Source organism: Crocodylus siamensis, chromosome 13, assembly GCF_052110815.1.
Source record: "Crocodylus siamensis isolate JL-2025a chromosome 13, ASM5211081v1, whole genome shotgun sequence".
In the NCBI taxonomy this organism is placed as follows: domain Eukaryota; kingdom Metazoa; phylum Chordata; order Crocodylia; family Crocodylidae; genus Crocodylus; species Crocodylus siamensis.
This window is the reverse complement of record NC_143407.1, coordinates 35,238,160-35,256,177: the sequence shown is the minus strand read 5'-3', so window position 1 is coordinate 35,256,177 and position 18,018 is coordinate 35,238,160. Positions and strand designations below refer to the sequence as shown.

The window sequence follows — 18,018 nt, the reverse complement described above, 5'->3', positions numbered from 1 at the left end:
CGGCAGCTCCGGGCTGAACTGACTGAAGACTTCACGCACTCTCGCCCTTTATCTGCTGTAGCCCCAGATCTGAGCCAGTACCAGTGTTTGCTCACTGACAATCAGATGTCTAAAGGTGCTTGTAAAGCCCATGTCTGCAGACTGCTGGTGCAAGAGGTGCCAATATTGCGATGGAAACACCTCGCCTGCCTTGGAATAAGTGACGGATGAAGGCCACTAGGGAGTTTGTATGAGGGCTCTGATTAAAGACAGGCCTGAATCCTTCTCTCAGCTCCAAGCAGCACAAATCCTGCAGCTGCGCTGACCTTCCCTATCTGAGCTCTGCTAGGCATTTCTATGGTAGAGTTCCTCTGCAGGGCTCATCAAAGACAGTTAGCCAGCTGCAAACACCTGTTGCTGCCAGTGTTAATAGGGTACCGTGGAAAGCAGCGGGAAAGCTTCTGCGGTGGAACTTGCTTTTAGACCCATCTTCCGTGCAGCTAAGAGAAGAGCCGGTGCATTTCCAATTACTGGCTTCAGTCAGGCTTGCTGCAGAGAGAGGGGAGCTGGTTGGTGTTCTGTGTTAAGTAGCCATCAGCTGGGAAAGACATTAAGGGCATGTGGAAGCGGAAAATAAAATCACCCTGAAATGCTTTTTGTGCACATGCCAAGATCTGGGGTGCAGACGGTAAACAGATTCTGCTTCCAGCCCGTTATATAACGCTAGGCCTGGAAATCAAATGGTAGCATTGGACATTGGTAGATGAACATCTTGCTGGGGTCGTTTGACCCCAGTACTCTTTCCTGCCATGGCAGGGGGTCGGACTAGATGATCTGCTCAGGTCCCTTCCAACCCTAGAAACTATGAAACTATGACACCAAAGTGAGCTATCTGTTGTGGGCCTGCACACCCTCAAGCCACAGTGAGGACAGCCTTTGTGGATTTTACTAATGCATCCACTGCTTTCCTAAAACCCCAAAGTTCAGGGACAAGCGGGTGCTAGTTTGGGGACAAAGAACAGCACCTGATTGAGACAGGTTGGATCACAGGGCTCTGTCTGCAAAAGTCCCTGGCTGAAAGAAAGCATTGCCACAGTGCCAGGTGCTAGTCTAAATAAGTTTAGCTGGCAGGGGGAGGCTGCAGTGATGGGTGCAGTGTCCAAATGGAGGTGGTGTCTTTGGGAAGCAGTGGGGATGTAGCTGCTCCACCTGATTCTCCCCTAGCCCACTGGATGGCCTGGGCAAGTCATCTTTCCCTGCCTCTGTTTCCCTGTAGATGTGTCTGGTAAGAAACCATCCTAACCCTAGAGATCTGACAGTATACCCAGGCACTTTACAGAGGTGGAGTTGAGACAATGAGGTCATGACCTGCCCTAGGTCACACAAGAAACTAGTGGTATTGGCTCATTTTCCAGGGGCTTCTAGTAACCAGGGTATACAGTGCTGCCATAGATCTGATGGACACGTATGCCATGAGGACAGGCATGGTCTTGGGGGAGCAAAGGGGGCAGTAATGGGATTTCACTGGTTTGTAAGGAAGCAGCAGGGCTCAGATCGCTGATCACTTTATAATGTACCCTTGTCTGCGAGAGCCTGCATGTGACCCCCTCAGATCAGCTTTAAGTCTAGATCACGCTCACGCCTCCTTGCCGGACACAAGCATGAGAACAGGATTTCTGTTCCTTAGGAGGGCAAGTGCAGAGTCAGGAGCCAGAGCTACCAAATCCCTGTGCACGCATGGCCCGAGTCACTGAAAGGCGGAAGGAGTATGAGCAAGGTTGGAGGGGGTTATATGGGTCTCTGACTTGGAGGAAGTTCTTACCTGTGAATATCCAGGTCTCTCTAACTTGCCCCCCGTCCTTTTTTTCTTGCTTGTTTTGCCACAACAGGGAGATCACAGGCACAGAGGAACCAGCCCCCTTTTCAGCGGCCAAGGGGCCGTGACTGCCTTCCCAGAGGAGACATGCTGACGTCCTCAGAGCCTTGCCTCCCCTGCCCCGCAGCTCATCTCGCTTGTGCAATGCGAACTAATAATAGCTGTTGGGACTCCAGCTGGCAGGGTCCTGTCGCCCCGTTGCTCTCCTCCCATCTCCCCTCTGCCTGCCTGGGTGGTGGGGGAGGCTGTTGGCCGGACCAAGGGGCACGTTTTCTTTCCCGTTGTGCCCTGCAGAGATGGAGGTACAGTGCTTGGCCATGTGGAGTCCTGGCAACTGGTCCTTGGTTTTCCCAATGATTCCAGCGAGCAGTGTTAATGTGTTCCCCTATTGTCTGGGGCCAGCACAAAGACTGCGAGGTTAATCCTGCCCTGTGTTGAGTGTGTGGGACTGCTGAGCCAGGCAGGGAGTGATTGGGAATCCTGGCTCCGAAGCCAAGAAGAAGGGGTGTGCGGGGGGGGGCTGTGCATGGGTGGATGCGGGGGCCACATGCAGTTTCTTCTGTCCAGACTCGAGTGACTGCTGACAGTCGTGAACCAGAAAGCACAAGCAGTACTCGTGATGGAGAAGGAACGGGACACAATGGAAAGAAGGGGAAGAGCCCTTCCGAGCTCCTCCAGAGTAGTGCCTCTTTCCTCAAAAGCAGACAAGGAGCCAAACAAAGCACCCACTGCAAATGGGGCAGAGATTTGGGGCATTGGAAAATCCCATCAGCACTGAACAAGCTGCCCAGATCCCAGCACCCCCTGCCTTGGGAGCATTTGGAAGCTGGGCCCAGAGGTGAATTTTGCAGGTGAAGCCCATCTGTAATAGACAAGACAGCAGCATTTAGCCCTTCCTAATGAGAGAGAGGTGGAGGGAAGGATGGTGTTTTGGCATGAGGGAACTTTGCCTTTGATTGTCCAGAGAAAGATCTTGTGTATGGTTTTCATCTGTCCCTCCCTGCTCAGAAGTCAGGGTGTGGGGGAGTTGTGCTCGCCAGCACAAGTGGGCCAGGTTTCCAACCAGACTCAGAGTTGGCAGCAGGCAGAAAATAAATGTGCTTGGCTTTTCAGTGGGAAACAAACCATCCTTTCCATTTCTTTGGGCTGTAGGGTGTGCGCCAGAAGCTGTTATTCTGCAGAGCAAGAAGGCCGGGTTTCTGTTGCACAAAACCCGCCTTGAGACGGCATGCAGCAGGGAAACCAGCCCAGAGCCGGGCTGTCGCATCCTGACTCAAAGCAAACGTGTTTGCAGAGCTGCCTTGGGTGGCCATATAGGACACATCTGCCCTACGTGGGATCGTTTTCTCCGGTCTTCATCATGATCACAGCAAGAACTGGGACAGGAGCCTCCCGACCCTGTCATCTTTGTTGCTTGATTTCTAAATGGAAAATACCTTCCCAGCCCCAAATATGAGCTACCTGTGGTTATCGCCTCCCTTGTGTCTTTGTGGTAGAGCCAGAGGGAGCGTTCTTGAAACAGCAGCAGCCTCAGTACCAGGCAGTGGGGTGTCAGAAAGCTCCAGCTGGGCTTCCTTCGAGGGGATGCGATTGTGTCGCGGCAGCAAGCTGTTTGTGAAGGTAGCATCCATCGGTGACTGCCGCATCCGTAGGCAATGGCTGGAGATGGGTGCTGGTGTCTGTGGACTGACCACACAGGGAGTGTGCTGGGGTGAGAACTGTGGCCTGTGGCTGGACATGAAGCAGGAAAATCCTGGGTGATCGCTGGTGAAGTTGGTCATGCTCTGGTGATCTCTTCAAGCTGGTGACGACCTTATAGACTGCAGTGGCCAATGGGACAGAGCCCTAGCCCATGGTGGGAGGAGGGGTCTCTCCAGATGAGCACCACGGCTCTTTGGGATTGGCAGGATGGTGCTTAGGGATCTGTCAACCCAACACCTAGTGGTTGCTTATGTTGTTCATGGAAGACTGCCCAGTCTCCAGCAGTAACGGAAACTCCTATTTTGGTCCCAGTGCAGTCTCGGCTCCCAGGGCTGCTGCTGCTGCTGGCAAATGCTGTTGCTTTGATGTTTATGGAAAACTCTTTTGGGAGGGAGTGGAAGGCAAGTGAGATTCAGCTGTTCCCGTTCTGCTTTGTGGAGCCCGCCTGCACTTCCCCACCTGAGGACCCCATCTGCAACTTGGCAAATAACCACTTAGGCCTGTAATGTGGGGTTAAGAAGCAGGTAATAGTAATGTTACCCAGAATAATCCTGCAGTGGGGGAGCGGGTGTTGGTAGCAAGCTTCTAAAATCCAACTTCTGTTTGCTTCCCAGTAGTGTGGAGAGCAAGGTAGCAGACATGCTGTAGCCCTGTCGGATGAGATACGGTGGGGCTGGGCAGTACCGTATGGCTGAGGATCACAGCAGCACAGGACTTCAGCACTGCAGAGAGTTTGAAAGCAGCTGCTCTTATAAGCCCTGTTTCATTCACATTTGAGTCGTGTACCTTATTCCTGGGAAAAGAGGCCTTTCTCAGCATGCAGGATCCCTTACTTTCACCAGAGCAAGGTGTGCCCTGGGCATCTTCTGAGAGCCCAGAGCTGTTTTTCCTTCCTCATCACAGTCTTTGAGCTCGTCCTGGGAGCAGCATATCCTCCAGGAGCATCTGAATCATCTCAGCAGGCAGCTCCGCCTGAGCAGATCTGGCAAGCAGTCATGGTCCTGGACGCAGCATGGTGCCTGTGTGTCCCTGGGCAATGTTTTAGCCCAACGCACGCTTCTTCAGCCAGTGGTCCTCAGCCTCTCGCAGCATGTCTGTGGGCACGGACCTTTGCTTTGACTCCAGCTACCACATGGTACCACATACAGAGTGATCTGGGGGAGGACTGCACTTGTACTCTTGAAGAGGGGGGTTCAAGCCCAGTCCTTGGGGAGTTGTAATCTCATCTGTTACTCAGTGAATTGCTCTTTTCTGTCTCACGTGCAGGCTGTGGCATGTCAGGGCTCTCTCTAAATAAGCCTCTTAAAGACCTACTCGCTCCCAACACCTGCAGCTAAACTGGGACAGGCCAGGAACACATCTTGGGTCAGATTGACTTTTTCTGATGACGCTGTCTTTGCATGCAGCGCAGTGTGCTGCAATCCCAGGCAGGGCTCCCTGCTCTGGGAGTAGGGTGGGTGTTTGATCCCTCTAGCTCTGAAGGCTCAAGCTGCTTGAGCTCAGGGGTTAGGAGCATCAGCTCAGAGGCAGAAACGCTCTTCCACAGGGCCGCTCCATGAGATGGAGACAGCCAGCCAGAAATTCCCTGGGTGCGAAGGCTACAGCGTGGAGTCACACGTGGAGTCTGGCTGACTCAGATATGACCTTGTCCGTGCTGTCTGGGGGACATTCGGCACAGCTTGTCTGGAGTAGAGATGGTCTTTGTCTGTGTGCATGCGCAGCACCTAGCACCACGAGGGCCTGATCTCTGACCAAAGCCTGTGGGCATTACTGCAATCACGATAATAGAAATAATGTAGATTTCAGCACTTCCTTCAGTGGTGCAGTTGGCTGGTCACAAAGGCCACAGCAGCACCTGGAAAATGGAAGTGATACCATGGGGTATCTCAGGCCTAAACACTAGGTTTTATCTATAGAAGTGCAATCTGAAAGAGCTCTGATGGGGGGCTGAGTTTGTGGAGGGCCCATGAGAAATGGGACTCAACTAGAGCATGAAAAACAGGAAGATGACATTCTCTCAAACCAGGAAGGTGAAGCCACCAGCATTTGCTTTGGGTGAAATACAGAAAAAAAAACATAGGACTTCAGTGCTGGAGAGCACTGTGGGGGCTTGCAGGGCTGTGGGTGGTGATCAGATTAGGCGGTAGGAGACAGGTACGGTTCTCAGCGGGCTGCCAGTGCTCCCTCTAAAATATGTACCGTTAGAACTTGAGACAGACCAGGTGCTTTCCACATCCAGGGCAGACCTTCATTGATCTGTTCTCATCTTCTCCTGATGTGTCACTCGGTGCCTTCCCTCCCAGGGTACACTGATGATGTGCAGTTCTCAGAACTTGCTGTCTCTCCTTCGAGGTCATTATGGAGGTTGTGGGGAATGTTCCCATGCAGGGCAGCTTTCTATCAATGACTAATTTTTGTTTTCTTGCCTTTCAGTCCTTTCAAGGAAGCCAAGGGCGAGCCTACCTCTTCAACTCAGTGTGAGTGCAACTTCAGAACTGTCATTGCTGCATCTTTGGGGGGTAGACTTTTGACAAAAAACCCAAAAGCTCAAACCCCATAGATAAAAGCAGCAGAAGGATTTGCCTTCTTTCTTTGCAATGGGAAGGCAGAGCTCAGACTCTGTGAGCTTGCATCAGCGCTGCAGAATGGTTGAAAAGAAACAGCGCTGATTCACACGTGATTTAATATTCATGATATCAAGGATGATCCTATCTTGGGCTGAGGGCTCAACCAGATAACCTCATATGGTGCCTTCCAGCCCTACTGTATAACCTTATGATTCAGCTACAAGGCTGGGCTAAGGTGGTTTGTTTTTCATGGCACCGAGGGGAAAAAACAGCTCACTTTAACATCACTCACTGCTCCGGGGATGCGGTAAGCACCAAACGCCAAAGTGTGTAAATATAAAGTAGTAGTTCAGAATGAGGTATTAGCATATTTTAGTGCTGGCCAGCATTATTTTTTTTGACCAATTTGTTCCCTTTGCAAAAAAAGTAACGATGTTAAAGTTACTATTTTCTATGGAGCTTCCCAGAGCAAAAGGGCATCGAGGCTACATTTTTGTTTTGCCACTTGAGAGCATCAAAATAAAAACTGCATCATTTCACATGGCAGTTTAAAATGGGAAACTTTCTTCTGAAGCATCAGACAATTTTGTCTTCCGGGGAAGCCTTGGAATTTTTCTAGTCCTCAGCTTTGGGGTAAAAATGTTCAGTGTAAAGGGAGAAAACCCCCAGTGAGAGGAGAGCTGCTTGGGGATGGCAGTTGTGTTTAGTGCTAGAAACACCTTTCTGTATTTTCCTAGCCCTGCAACAAAATGGCCATTAATGACATTGCAGCATCCAATAGTGAAAGCAGCGTATTAATGGAGCCGCCTCTTTTTCTTCCCTTCTCTCCCAGAGTTAACGTGGGTTGCGGCCCAGCAGAGGAGCGGGTGCTGCTAACAGGATTACATGCGGTTGCAGACATTTACTGTGAAAACTGCAAAACCACGCTGGGCTGGAAATACGTGAGTGTCCTGGACATGCATGTCCCTGTTCCTTCGTTAAGGCACATGTGTGAGGAGTCAGCACAGTCTAGGCACAGGGCAGTGACATGCAAGTCTGAAACCCACCCCCAGTACATGTCCTGGCTTTGCCACTCACCTGCTGTGGGACCTGGGGTCAGTCACTTCCTTGGCCATCTGTATCTGGCTAGTGCACATAATTTGCAAGCATTCCATGGCAGAGACTGTTTCTTCCTCTAGGTACATGCGGTGCCTTGCCAAAGGGCCCTGGTCTTGGTGGAAATCCCTTAACATTCCCATAGGGGCAAAGATATTGCTCCATCTTGCTTGTCCCAGGGACTCACCAGGAAATAAGGTAGAGTTTCTTTTAAGCGTGGCAGGAAGCCCCAGCTGTTCCACGCAGGGAGCTATGTCCACTGGGGCAGGGAGTGATTTGCTAAGTGTGAGCTCTGTAAGTGTCCCACGAGGCTACACACACACACAGACCAGCCTTGGAGACCATTTTGCAGGGCAGTCTTTGCGATACCCAAGGATTTTCTTACTTTCAGAACTCTTTGCAGGTGGGACGACAACAGGACTGCTCCTATGGGGCCCAAATCCGAGCCTGAGTGTTGAGAGTTGTTTGCTCACAGCAAGCAGCATAGCCACTTTCTTCCTCTTACAAGAGAGGGGTACAAGTGGTACCCCAGCCCCATAGCAGTCTCTTGTTATGACAGGCTACACACAGTTGAAATAGAGTGCAACCCCCTGGCTTCACAGGAGGCTGAAAGAGAACAGAAGTCCAGACGAGCTAGGGGTTTACTGAGGGCCAGAATCTTAGATGCCCAAAAACCTGGGCACAGACTTGGATTCATGTCCTTCTGCGCTGACCTCCAGACACTCTCGCCTCCTGAGAGCTGAGGCTCAAACCCAGGACTCCCAACCTCCTGGCCTCGCCGCTCGACTGCCCTTTCTTTTCTGTACCCCTCAGGTCTCTTTTTGACCCCACCTTCTCTCTGTTTTCTTCAGGAACACGCTTTTGAGAGCAGCCAGAAGTATAAAGAAGGCAAATACATCATTGAACTAGCTCACATGATCAAGGATAATGGCTGGGATTGAACAGGAGGAGCCCGGCTAACCCGGCGTGTGAGAGAATGCCATCCAACCGAACATTATATCCAAGAGTGAGAGAGTGACTGAACGCTTGGTTCCATGCATTTAGAGGCTCTGCAATCTGGGAGCATCTTCACACCCTTCTCCATCCTTATTGGTGACTGGCCTCTAAATTTCTGTCTCTCTGTCTCTTTGCTTTGTATCTGTTTGTGAGTTGACCCTGGCTGCTTCTCTCTCTGTTCTGGCGTTGGCTAAGAGAATGCACCAAATGCCCGACAGCATTCCATGTTGACGAATGTCTAAGCGCGAACTGAAGCTGGCTTCTTTGGCGGCATTTTATCGGAAGGTCTCGGCGTGGGAAGGAGACCTGAGTCTTGGGCAGGAGGGGAGAGCAAGGGTGGGGGCGGGAGGGCAGAAGGGGAAGTAATCAGAAACGAAGCTCTGCTTTTCCTTTAAGTCCTTTAAGGCTTGAAATGATCTCCTTGTCTGAACGGACAGAAAAATACCTCATAGCTGTGTTCTCTCTGAATCTCAAGCCTGCCGCTGCAAAGGCAGAGCCTTAGATGAAGCTGGCTGAGCACAAGTGGTAACCAAACCCTCTCCACCAGCCAAGTCCTGAATCCGCTGTCTAGTACCATCTGTTGGTGGGTTGTTTCGTACTGACCGCACGGTCGCCTTTTGTTGACTTGTCGGGGTGGGGGCTGACAGCTCAGCTGACTCCCCACGCGCTCATCCTCCTCCTCCACTTCCACAGCTAAGGGGTAGATCACCCTGGCAGAGCAGAGCTGGGGCGACCTCAGCACCCCTGCCTGCGGGCAGCTGAGAGGAGGAGCAAAACAGTGTAACGTAGGAGAGGCTGGCGCTAGGCTTCGGAGGCATGACAGAGAGGCGAGAACCAAGGTGCATGTTGGGCAAGTGACAGGAAAGCATGGGGGGTTGTAGACAAACTTGGAACTATAAGGTGCACCTTAATTATCCTGGCCTTACCGCGTGCCCTTAGAGCAGTGTTACAGCTTAGGATCCAGTCGTCCTAACACGCAATACAAAAATGTGCAAACAGGATTTTGCTCAAAACGTTTTGACCCCAGCCATCAGTTCCCCTCTGTGACCCATCGGAGATGCAAGGCGACAGCAGATGGCTCTGGCAGTTGCTAATATTTTGCACAGGTGGATATTTCAAGCCCTGATGTATCCCCCAAGTCCCCATGCCCCCAGTGTTTTTAAAAAGATGTGATACTTTGGAAGCAAGGACACTCGACATCCCCATAGGATTCGTGCCGTGGAGTTGTCGGGGGAAAAGAGGGTTGGATGTCTAATGGCAAGAGACAAGTCCTGCTCTTTTAAGTTTTGATTATTAATTTTAATGAACTATCTCAATGTTGTTGGTGAGGGAGAGGGATTGTATGTGTGGAAGAGATGTGTTGCACATAAATGACATTGTGAAGCTTTCTTCACAAAAGTCCAGCCAGGATCTGGTGCATCACTCACGACTGTTTAGCTGAATTAGTTTTTATCTCTCGGAGCAAATTTCCTTTTTGTTTGTGGAATTCTTTCAAGTAGGTTCATCCACTGGGGGAAAATCCTTTTTAATCTAGTCAGGAAGAGTAACGTGCAGGTGTTCGCAGCTCCTCTGGTGATTGTCACCTAATGGCATCTTTTCTTCCTAGCTGTTCCAAGTGGACAGAGTTAGGGGGAACTTCACAGGCATATTTAGAGCTGGATGCAGAAGAGCTGGTTAGAAACAGGACTGGGCTTTCATGTCAGGTACTTGTGATCAAGCCCCAGCCTGATAGGGCCATGGGAAGAGTGCTTGTGCACATGCCACGTCTCACTGACAGTGTGTGGGTCTGACTTGGAGCAGGGAATATAAGGCAGACTGACTGCAGCTGCAGGAAGTCATGGGCTTAATGCCTTCCTTGGTCATGCTAGGGTGGCTTCTGCCTTCACCCTGCCTGATGCAGCTGCATAACAAGACCACCTCAGCTCATTCCTGCCAGACTCTGCTTCCTTAATCCTCATTCCCCACTGTCACAAAGGGAGGGGGAGAGGTATTAAGGTCGAGAACTTTTTTCTCTGTCAGTCTGGTGCCTCTGGCATTGGCCTCCTCTGTATTTTCCTTTCCCCTGATTATTGAGCTGGGATATATTACTGTTTTTGGCCAGCAGGGAGTCATTTACCTGGTTTGAAAACCTCTTCTCTGAAAATACAGTTGTTAGATTTGATTGGAATGGGCAAAGTAAGGGACTGCCCAAAGCAGCTTGTGCGAAGGTGAGAGCGGAGCATTCCTACGTTTGCAACTGTAGGTTGGCAGCACAGTGATCTCCAATAAAAAGCCAACTATGCCTATAAAAAGATTACCCCAGTGCTCTCCAATACTAGCCTCAATGCTGCCACTTCCCATTGTAAGCTGTAGTATTTTGCAGCCATCATGTAGAATATTGCAGCACGCTTTAAAGGTCAGGGCAGTCAGCAGCATGGCTTTAGCTGCAGAAGCCATTCCCCATGTGCAAAACACAACTGTGATGGATAAGATTGCACAGTGCTTCTTTCACCGTTTACGGGCGTTGTATTTTTAATGGCGACCACTGTAAGTTTGGACATGGCCAGACGGTGTCGATTCTCTGCTTTCCCTTCTGCGGAGCTACCCCAGTTTACAACAGTTGAGAACCTGGCCTCAAATCCTGTTATGAAAAATGTGTGTTAGCCTACACACCTATGCGTGCACGCACACTCCTAGCTGCAGATCAGTGTTTATACGCTGTGTGAGGCAACGAGTAATCCTGGCCTGCCAGGCTCATTTAACGTGTGTAGTCCACCATGTGTCCATTAAACCTAAAGTGCTTCTTACGATGTTAAGTCCACTGCTAACTCATCTGTAACCTGCTGTATTAAGATATGGGACAGTATTAGGAGTTGATGACCACAACAGAGTGACCAGATCTAGAGGCTAGAGGATATGGGAATCAGTGCATTCTAAACTGATGATTTGCAAATGAATATAGTCAGAGCATAACCAAAGAACCCCCCACCTGCATCCCATTGGTCGTGTCAACTAACTGTAGCCAGTTACTTCCATCAAAGGGTGGGAAGGGTTGGGCCCACTGAGGCAATGAAATGTCTAGATGAGGATGGAGCACTGCATGCTGGGAAGGGTAGTCCAGAGGGTCAGCATCTTCAGAGAAGGTGGGAACAGCTGCACGTTCTGCTCCATTTCCTGTGGCTCTGGCCCTTGGGTCCTTACACCCTCCAGCTCACATCTCCCCTTGCCCCCCCAAAGACACATGTGATTTTCAATATTTGGCCCTGGTGGTTTATCATGTGTGAAATCCCGCCCCCTGCACTAGCTGTTGAGATGATAATATATACTGAACATAGCGAGTGTTATCTTGTGAAATCTACTTTTGTAAATAATATTTAATTTTTTAAAAAAAATAATATATTTGGTGCTGTTTTCTCGGAGCCCCTCCCGGAGAGCACTGCTTTGTTTTGTTGATAAATTATACCGTTTCCTCTCTCTTTGTTGGAAAATCTGTTGAAAGGGAAACAACCATCCTAATTACGTGCTGTTTTCGGAAGTCAATACACTTTCCATCTGGGCATGGTAGGGGAGAGGAATCATTTCTGGTTCCGTTCTACAGAATTTCCCTCCTGTACAGGCCATTGCCAGGCTGCAAGCAGAGGCCCCTGTCCAGGGAGGCTCTGAAGTAGGTGTGTAACCTTAGACAGGTGAGAGCACTCGCATGTTTGAAGTGACTCACATGCCTCAGCTTCTCCCTGACTGCATGCCTCCCACCTCGGTCCTGCAATTCAACGTACAAGAGAAGACCCTAGGTCCCACACGGAGCCCTGCGGAAGTCAGTGGGGCTCTGTCTGGGCAGATGCGATTGCCCGAGTAGATCTCATGGCAGCATGTGGGCCTGCTCTGTTCTCTTGCACCAGTATTGGCCAGAACGACATAAGTAACAAAGATGTAAACTGGGGATGTGGATCTGTGCGGCAACCTCCGAATCCCTTGTTTCCAGTTGCTTGGGGGAGCAGCGGGTGGGGGATGGAAAAACTGAACTAATCAAAATTTTGAAACTACAAAACAAATCTTTCTGGATGGGGATCCTGGTTCAATGTTTCCTTTGAAACCAGGCTTCTATGTGCTGATTACAGTAAACGTTTACATCTCTGGCGGTCAAGTTAATTTTCCGTCTTCTTTTCTGTCTTTCTCCCCCTTTATTTGTCTGTATTTCATTGGGTCTTTTTGTTGATCTCAAAGTGGACCAACAGCACAAACCGCTGGACTGTGCTTGCTGCGTGAGGAGCTGTTTGCAGTGCTGAGTAGCTGTCGCACGCTCTTTCCTTTCCTCTCTTTGGTGCACAGGTTTTAAAAAGAAAAACAAAAAAAAAATCTGCAAATGAAACTTGTCGTTCTTGTGATGATCAAATACGAACTTTCTCTGTATGCGTTTTTCTAATGATATGTGAGTGTATTAATCATGCATTTCATTGCACTTCCTCATTTCGGAAGAAGCATCATGGTTCTGTATGAGGTGGTTCTTGGATGAACAGGTTATGTGCAAACCCCCTGTTGGGTGAACAGATCTGCAAGAAGCAGAGCTCCGCTCCAAGCTCCTCCCGCTGGCTGTGGGAAAGCTCGGAGACAATAATGTTCCGCGTTGATTTTGAAGACTTCTGCTTGCAGAGAGCAAGCAGGAAAGCGTTTGAACAGAGCATTTAATTCTGAAACAAAATCAGCGTGTTTAAGCAGTATGGCGCTGGGTAAGGTACAATCACAAATAAGCTATTCTCATTGTTACGGACTCCTTTGTGCTGTTTCTCGTGAGGAAATGGGAATGCTTTCCCCACTGACAAAATGAAGAGACGATATTTCCGATACCAGCCTGTCTGTTGATGCTCTCGTGTTTACAAACTGTGTATACTTTCATTTCTCTGATCTTATTTTAATTTTATTTTTTGGCATATTCTTTCAGGTCATTTGCTTTGGTGAGAAATGCAATTGTTTGTTTGTTTTTTCAAATAATTTGTTTTCACTTTTTCATGTATTTGTACATTGTACATAGTTCTTCAGTATTAGAGGGAGGCGTATTGTTTGTCATATTTACAATATGTGTTGGTGCTCATTTGAGAAAATAAAGTTTTCAAATATTAAAACCATGGACCTGCTTCTCTATTTTTCCTCCCAAGATCGTGTACCAGTGAAGACCTGCCAAAAGGGACTGATTGTACCAGTCGGCATCAAGGCAAGGAGACGTTTGGTTGACTGGTAATTTTTTTTTTTTTTTTTAGTTTAAAGATAGTCAGAGGTCATTATTATGTTGTATTTATCACCTGCACTGTCACCTTTTAAACTGGCAGCCCTTGGGGGACGGGGACCCTCCCTTGATGGTTTTGTGTGATGGGGTCCAAGCCCCTAGGGGACTATGCAGAACAATTGCCAGGCAAGATAACAATGAGCGTGGACCTGTTTGACCATATTGACCCTGCTGTACCACTTGGGGGAGAGTGAGGGGCAATGGGATTTGCCAAAGGTGACACAGTAAATCTGTGGCAGAGCTGGGAATGGACCTGGCTCTGGCTGGCTTCTGTCCCTGTCTCTTTGCTGAGCATCTCCAGGAAGCCTGGCACTGCCATGGGCATGATGCTCTCAGGAGTGCTCCCTACAAAATTCCCGTGTTGTTTTTTTTCCCCCTTCCATCTACAGAGAACCTGCCCTTCCACTTGCCTGCTTGTAGCTTTGCATTTGCCTGGTATTTAGGCAAAGAAACCTTGCTGGGTACCCAGGCTTCAGGCTGTATCCATAGTGACAGAAGACTCCCCTGTGCTGGGTCTCATCTCCTCTCCAGCCTTTGCTTTGTTCTCAATGAGGTTGAGGAGAAGTCAGAAAAGGCAGGATGGTGATGCCCCACCTGCTTCCTGGGGTCTTCAAAATGAAAGGGGAGGGGGATCAGATCTTCTACTTCTCCCTCGCAGGCCCAGCCAGCCACCGCCCTGCTTCATCAGAGACCAAGGACCAGTCAGAGAAGAACAAGACGTCTGGCTGATGCAGCTGGGTCAGGGGTGCCCTCAGGCATTCGCAGGGAGCACGATGTGAGCTGGGATGGTTTGGCAATGGCCAGAGAAGGGACCAGGCCTCAGGTGATCTCTCCATAGCAAGGGGAGGGCTGTGGCAGGGAGGCTGGGAAAGGCAGGAGGTGATGGGAGCGGGCAGAAGGGACAATACCCAGTGTCCACCTAAAGCAGAGATGGATCTAAGTCTAGATGCCCTCAACCGGGCGAGCTGGGGTCATGCCTGCCCCTTGCAGTTCATCCCCATTTCTGCCCAGCCGTAAGTGCAATCCCTTGTAGCTATAACTTCCACCTTTTCCAATGGCCAGCCTGGATGTTCACCAGCCCCATTTGCCAGGCAACCCAGCTCCCAGGAGTGCTCCTGTGGGGGAGACTTCTCTCAACACAGCTGCGTGGCTGTGCCCAGATTGGCAGACGGCAGGGGGTCAGGCCCACGCCGGGAGAGTGAATTATCAGAGTAGCACAAGGAGGAGAATTTCTCCTCCGAGAAAGGGGGCCATGAGAGCTGAAAAGGAGAGAGGCCTCCCAGGGTCACACGCAGAAGTAACCGTGGCAGGAAGCAAGCTAAGATCAGCCCTGCTGGCTGAAAGAACTGGGCTGTAATTTTGAGGGAGAAAACGGTTCACTGGGAGGGAGGATTTTAAATATTAAAACATTGAGCAAACCCTGTGAAGGAGGGAGCTTGCTGGCTTCAAACACATGCGCGGGTCCCTTTATGAGTCATCCCTCCCTCTGGGTGATACCACAACCTGCCAGCTCGCAGCTGATTTAATGCTGTTAACTTAAATGCCAAATTTGCTTCTGTGGCCCTGGGTGAGCGCTCTAATATCTATCCGATTCTTGCTGAGCTCAGTTCTGAAACCCATTTGAAACCCTGTCGGATCAGTGTCTGAGCAGTATGTTAGTCTAGGCCAGCGATTCTCAACACTTTTAGACATGAGGCACCCCTTGATATACTCAGACAATGCCAGCTCTTAGTTTCCACTTGTTTTTTTGACTGCAGAAAAATAATAGAGCAATTCTTGTGTTGCAAAGGACTCGGAGAAACAGCAGCAGCTCAGACTGTTTTTAACACTATGGATTCCTATGTGAAATCTCTGTTTATCTGGTGAATTGTGTCTATGCACCTAGCAGTGCTAACATTGTGCAGCACCCTTGAAAAGATCTCAGAGCGCCCCAGGGTGCCATGGCATCCTGGTTGAGAATCACTGCTCTGGGCTGTTTGGAGAGTGCTGAGGTCGCCCTTGTGCTCCACCCCTAGCTCTGAAAATAACGGGGGTACTAGGATGTGGCGTGCTGGGCTGTCGCTACCTGGACACATCAGCCAAATGGATACAGGCCTGCCATTAACTGTTGGATTTCAGGCTGAGAGCAAGTCACCCTCTATGCAAGGAGGGTCTAATCCTGCCAAGTGCTGAATGCCCTGAATTCACAATGCAGGCTGCCCCTGAAAGCTCACTGCAAGCTCAAACAGGTAAAGAGGAATTGCTTTGTGCTGGAAAAGCAGTCTTGTTAACTGCTTTTCCAGTAGAAAGGAAATGAGTGAAGCACTAGCTGTGCCAAGGGTGTCTACAGCATGGTGTGGGAGGGTGGAGGTCTAGCTGGGTGCCAGATGCAGAATAGCTGCTTTCCTGTAGCTGTGTTGCTGTGATTTTCCTCAGCAGGGCTAACCTGGCTATATCAGCCCGGGTGCATCTCCATGGCACTGTATTGTGCAGTGCAGGCAGCAGGCATACCCAGGACTGCCGGCCCAGTTCAGGCCCTATGCACGCTGTGAGCGGCAGCCGCAAACCACGTGCGTGCAGCAGTCATCCTTCGGTCTGGGCAAACCGGACCATCCCTCAGGGAGGGCCATACAGCTTGTCATCTGCCCCACAACACCCCCAGAGCTGGTGTCCTGGTTCTGGCCATGCTGCCCATTTCCGGGGTGGGACACGGCCGCCGGTACAAATCCTGGGAGTAGATCCCAGGGGAAGTGAAGTTAGTGCAAATGGCGCGCACTGCCACCACTAGCCGTGCAGCGTAGGGCAGCTACGCCTTGCTGAAAGCGGTATCTCTGATGAGCCTGAGGCAGGCAGCTTTGGATATGAGCAGCAGCTTGGAAACCAGCACTGGACGTGTGTTGGATCCTCCATCTCTCGGCCTTGGCTCTATAATTAGGCTTGTTGCTACAAACCACGGAAGTCAGTGTACACGAGCAGCTGCTGCTGGGCTATTCGGAAGGCTGAAAAACTCTGTTTGCTTTATCTGTGTTTCCTTTGCCTGTTGTCAAGGCAAGTAATTACTGGATCAAAAGGGCAGGTGGGCAAGTGCCTCTGTCCCATGGATATGCACGTGTGTACCAGGTGGAGGAGTGACCGGGCTTCCAGAGTGCAGGCAGCTGGTCTGTGTTCGGTTCAGGTTACCAGGCCGTCAGTCACAGTGGGTGAAGGAAAGCCTTAGGTGTACCCCCCACGCTGCGCACGAGCCTCTGGCCGCACGCTCCGAGAGGAAGCCAGGACCTAGGACTGATGAGGAATGTCCGGCCTGTAAAGTCATAGCCTTTTAACTCGGCTCAGCCACTACCCTGCTGGTAACCCTGGGAAAGTCGCTTGCCCTCTCCATGCCGCCTCCTCTCTCACCAGTTGCTTGCTTCATCCGCATAGGAGGTATGGGGCAGGGGAGGTGCCCGTGAAAAGATCCAGCCTCGTTTCACTCCCCTCAGTTTGAAAGCTGGTGCTTAGGGAACGGTCATGGCCTTGCTGTGACTCCGCAGAGCCGGCCCTGCCACATCGAGCGAGGCTCCCAAAGAGGACAAAGCCCCATGTGAAGCAAGGCAGTGAAACACCGAGCAAATCATGCCAGGGGCTGGGAAATCCACCGTCCCCTGCCACCGCGTGTGGAGCAGGGGCTGGATTGCATCGCGGCTGCAGGGCTCTAAACCTCTGTTGTCCACACACGGAGCGCCCTCCCCAGAGCTTGCCCATGCTGAAACCAGGCCTCAACGGCATCACTCTTGGGCACTGCTTTCAGGTCCCCTCACGTGATGGCTCCAGTCCTCCAGAGCCTTCCCACAATCCCCCCTGTGTGGGCCCAGGACAGACGAGCTCTCCCATGCCCCTGGTGTGAACCAGAGTGGCTCAGTGCCAGGCACCATGGGATGCGTCCTCCCAGTGTCACATAGGCAGGATCTGGGTGCCCAGGCTGGATTAACCCCCAGGGAGGCGGCACCGGGGCTGCCCCACAGAATGGGATGGAGCTGCCTCCCCTCAGAGCGTGCCCAGATTTTGGGGGAATCCAGCCTTGGCTTCCCCCCTCCAGTCCCCGCAGTGGTCCCCATGCTGTGGCAGCTGCCAGGGTTTGCACTCCCGACCCCCCCCCCCAGCCATCAGGGCTCCCCGGGACCAGTGCTTTGGGCTGCCTCAGTGTCCTGGGTGCCCCACTGAAGCCCCCACAAAAGGGGGGCTCCTGCTTCTCCCCGCCTTGCGCTGCGCAGGGGTGAGCATGCGAGTCCTGCCTCAGCTCGGGCACCTTGGCGTTGGCCACAGTGCTTCGTGCCACGCCCGCGCTGGGGAGTCGCTGGCCACGTCACAGCACAGGGCATGGACCCTCGCCAAGGTGGCGCCTTCCTCCTGCCAGAGCTGCAGCCTCCAGGGGTAAGACCACGCGAGCGTTGGGCAGGCAACCTTGGGGAGGTAAGTTGATCTGTCTGCCTTTGTTTCCCCACTCGATACTGCCTGACTTGGCCGGCGGGGTGAGGCATGGCTGCGGTACAGCTCTCCCAGTAGACGGTGTGAAGGGCAGGCAGGTG

The 18,018-nt window shown here is 51.2% G+C and overlaps 1 protein-coding gene across 2 annotated transcripts in view; it reads left to right on the top strand.

Annotated features, from left to right (window-relative positions):
* YPEL2 (yippee like 2) overlaps window positions 1-14,264 on the top strand; it is a 38,289-nt gene extending 24,025 nt beyond the window's left edge. For both annotated transcript variants that reach the window (XM_090025946.1, XM_090025945.1), the window contains 3 exons: window positions 5,990-6,033; window positions 6,956-7,064; window positions 8,070-14,264. In XM_090025946.1, coding sequence (XP_089882072.1) covers window positions 5,990-6,033; window positions 6,956-7,064; window positions 8,070-8,159 — 243 coding nt within the window. In that variant the 3' untranslated portion in view covers window positions 8,160-14,264. The remainder of the gene's footprint in view (window positions 1-5,989; window positions 6,034-6,955; window positions 7,065-8,069) is intronic.
* The last annotated feature ends 3,754 nt before the right edge of the window (window positions 14,265-18,018 follow it).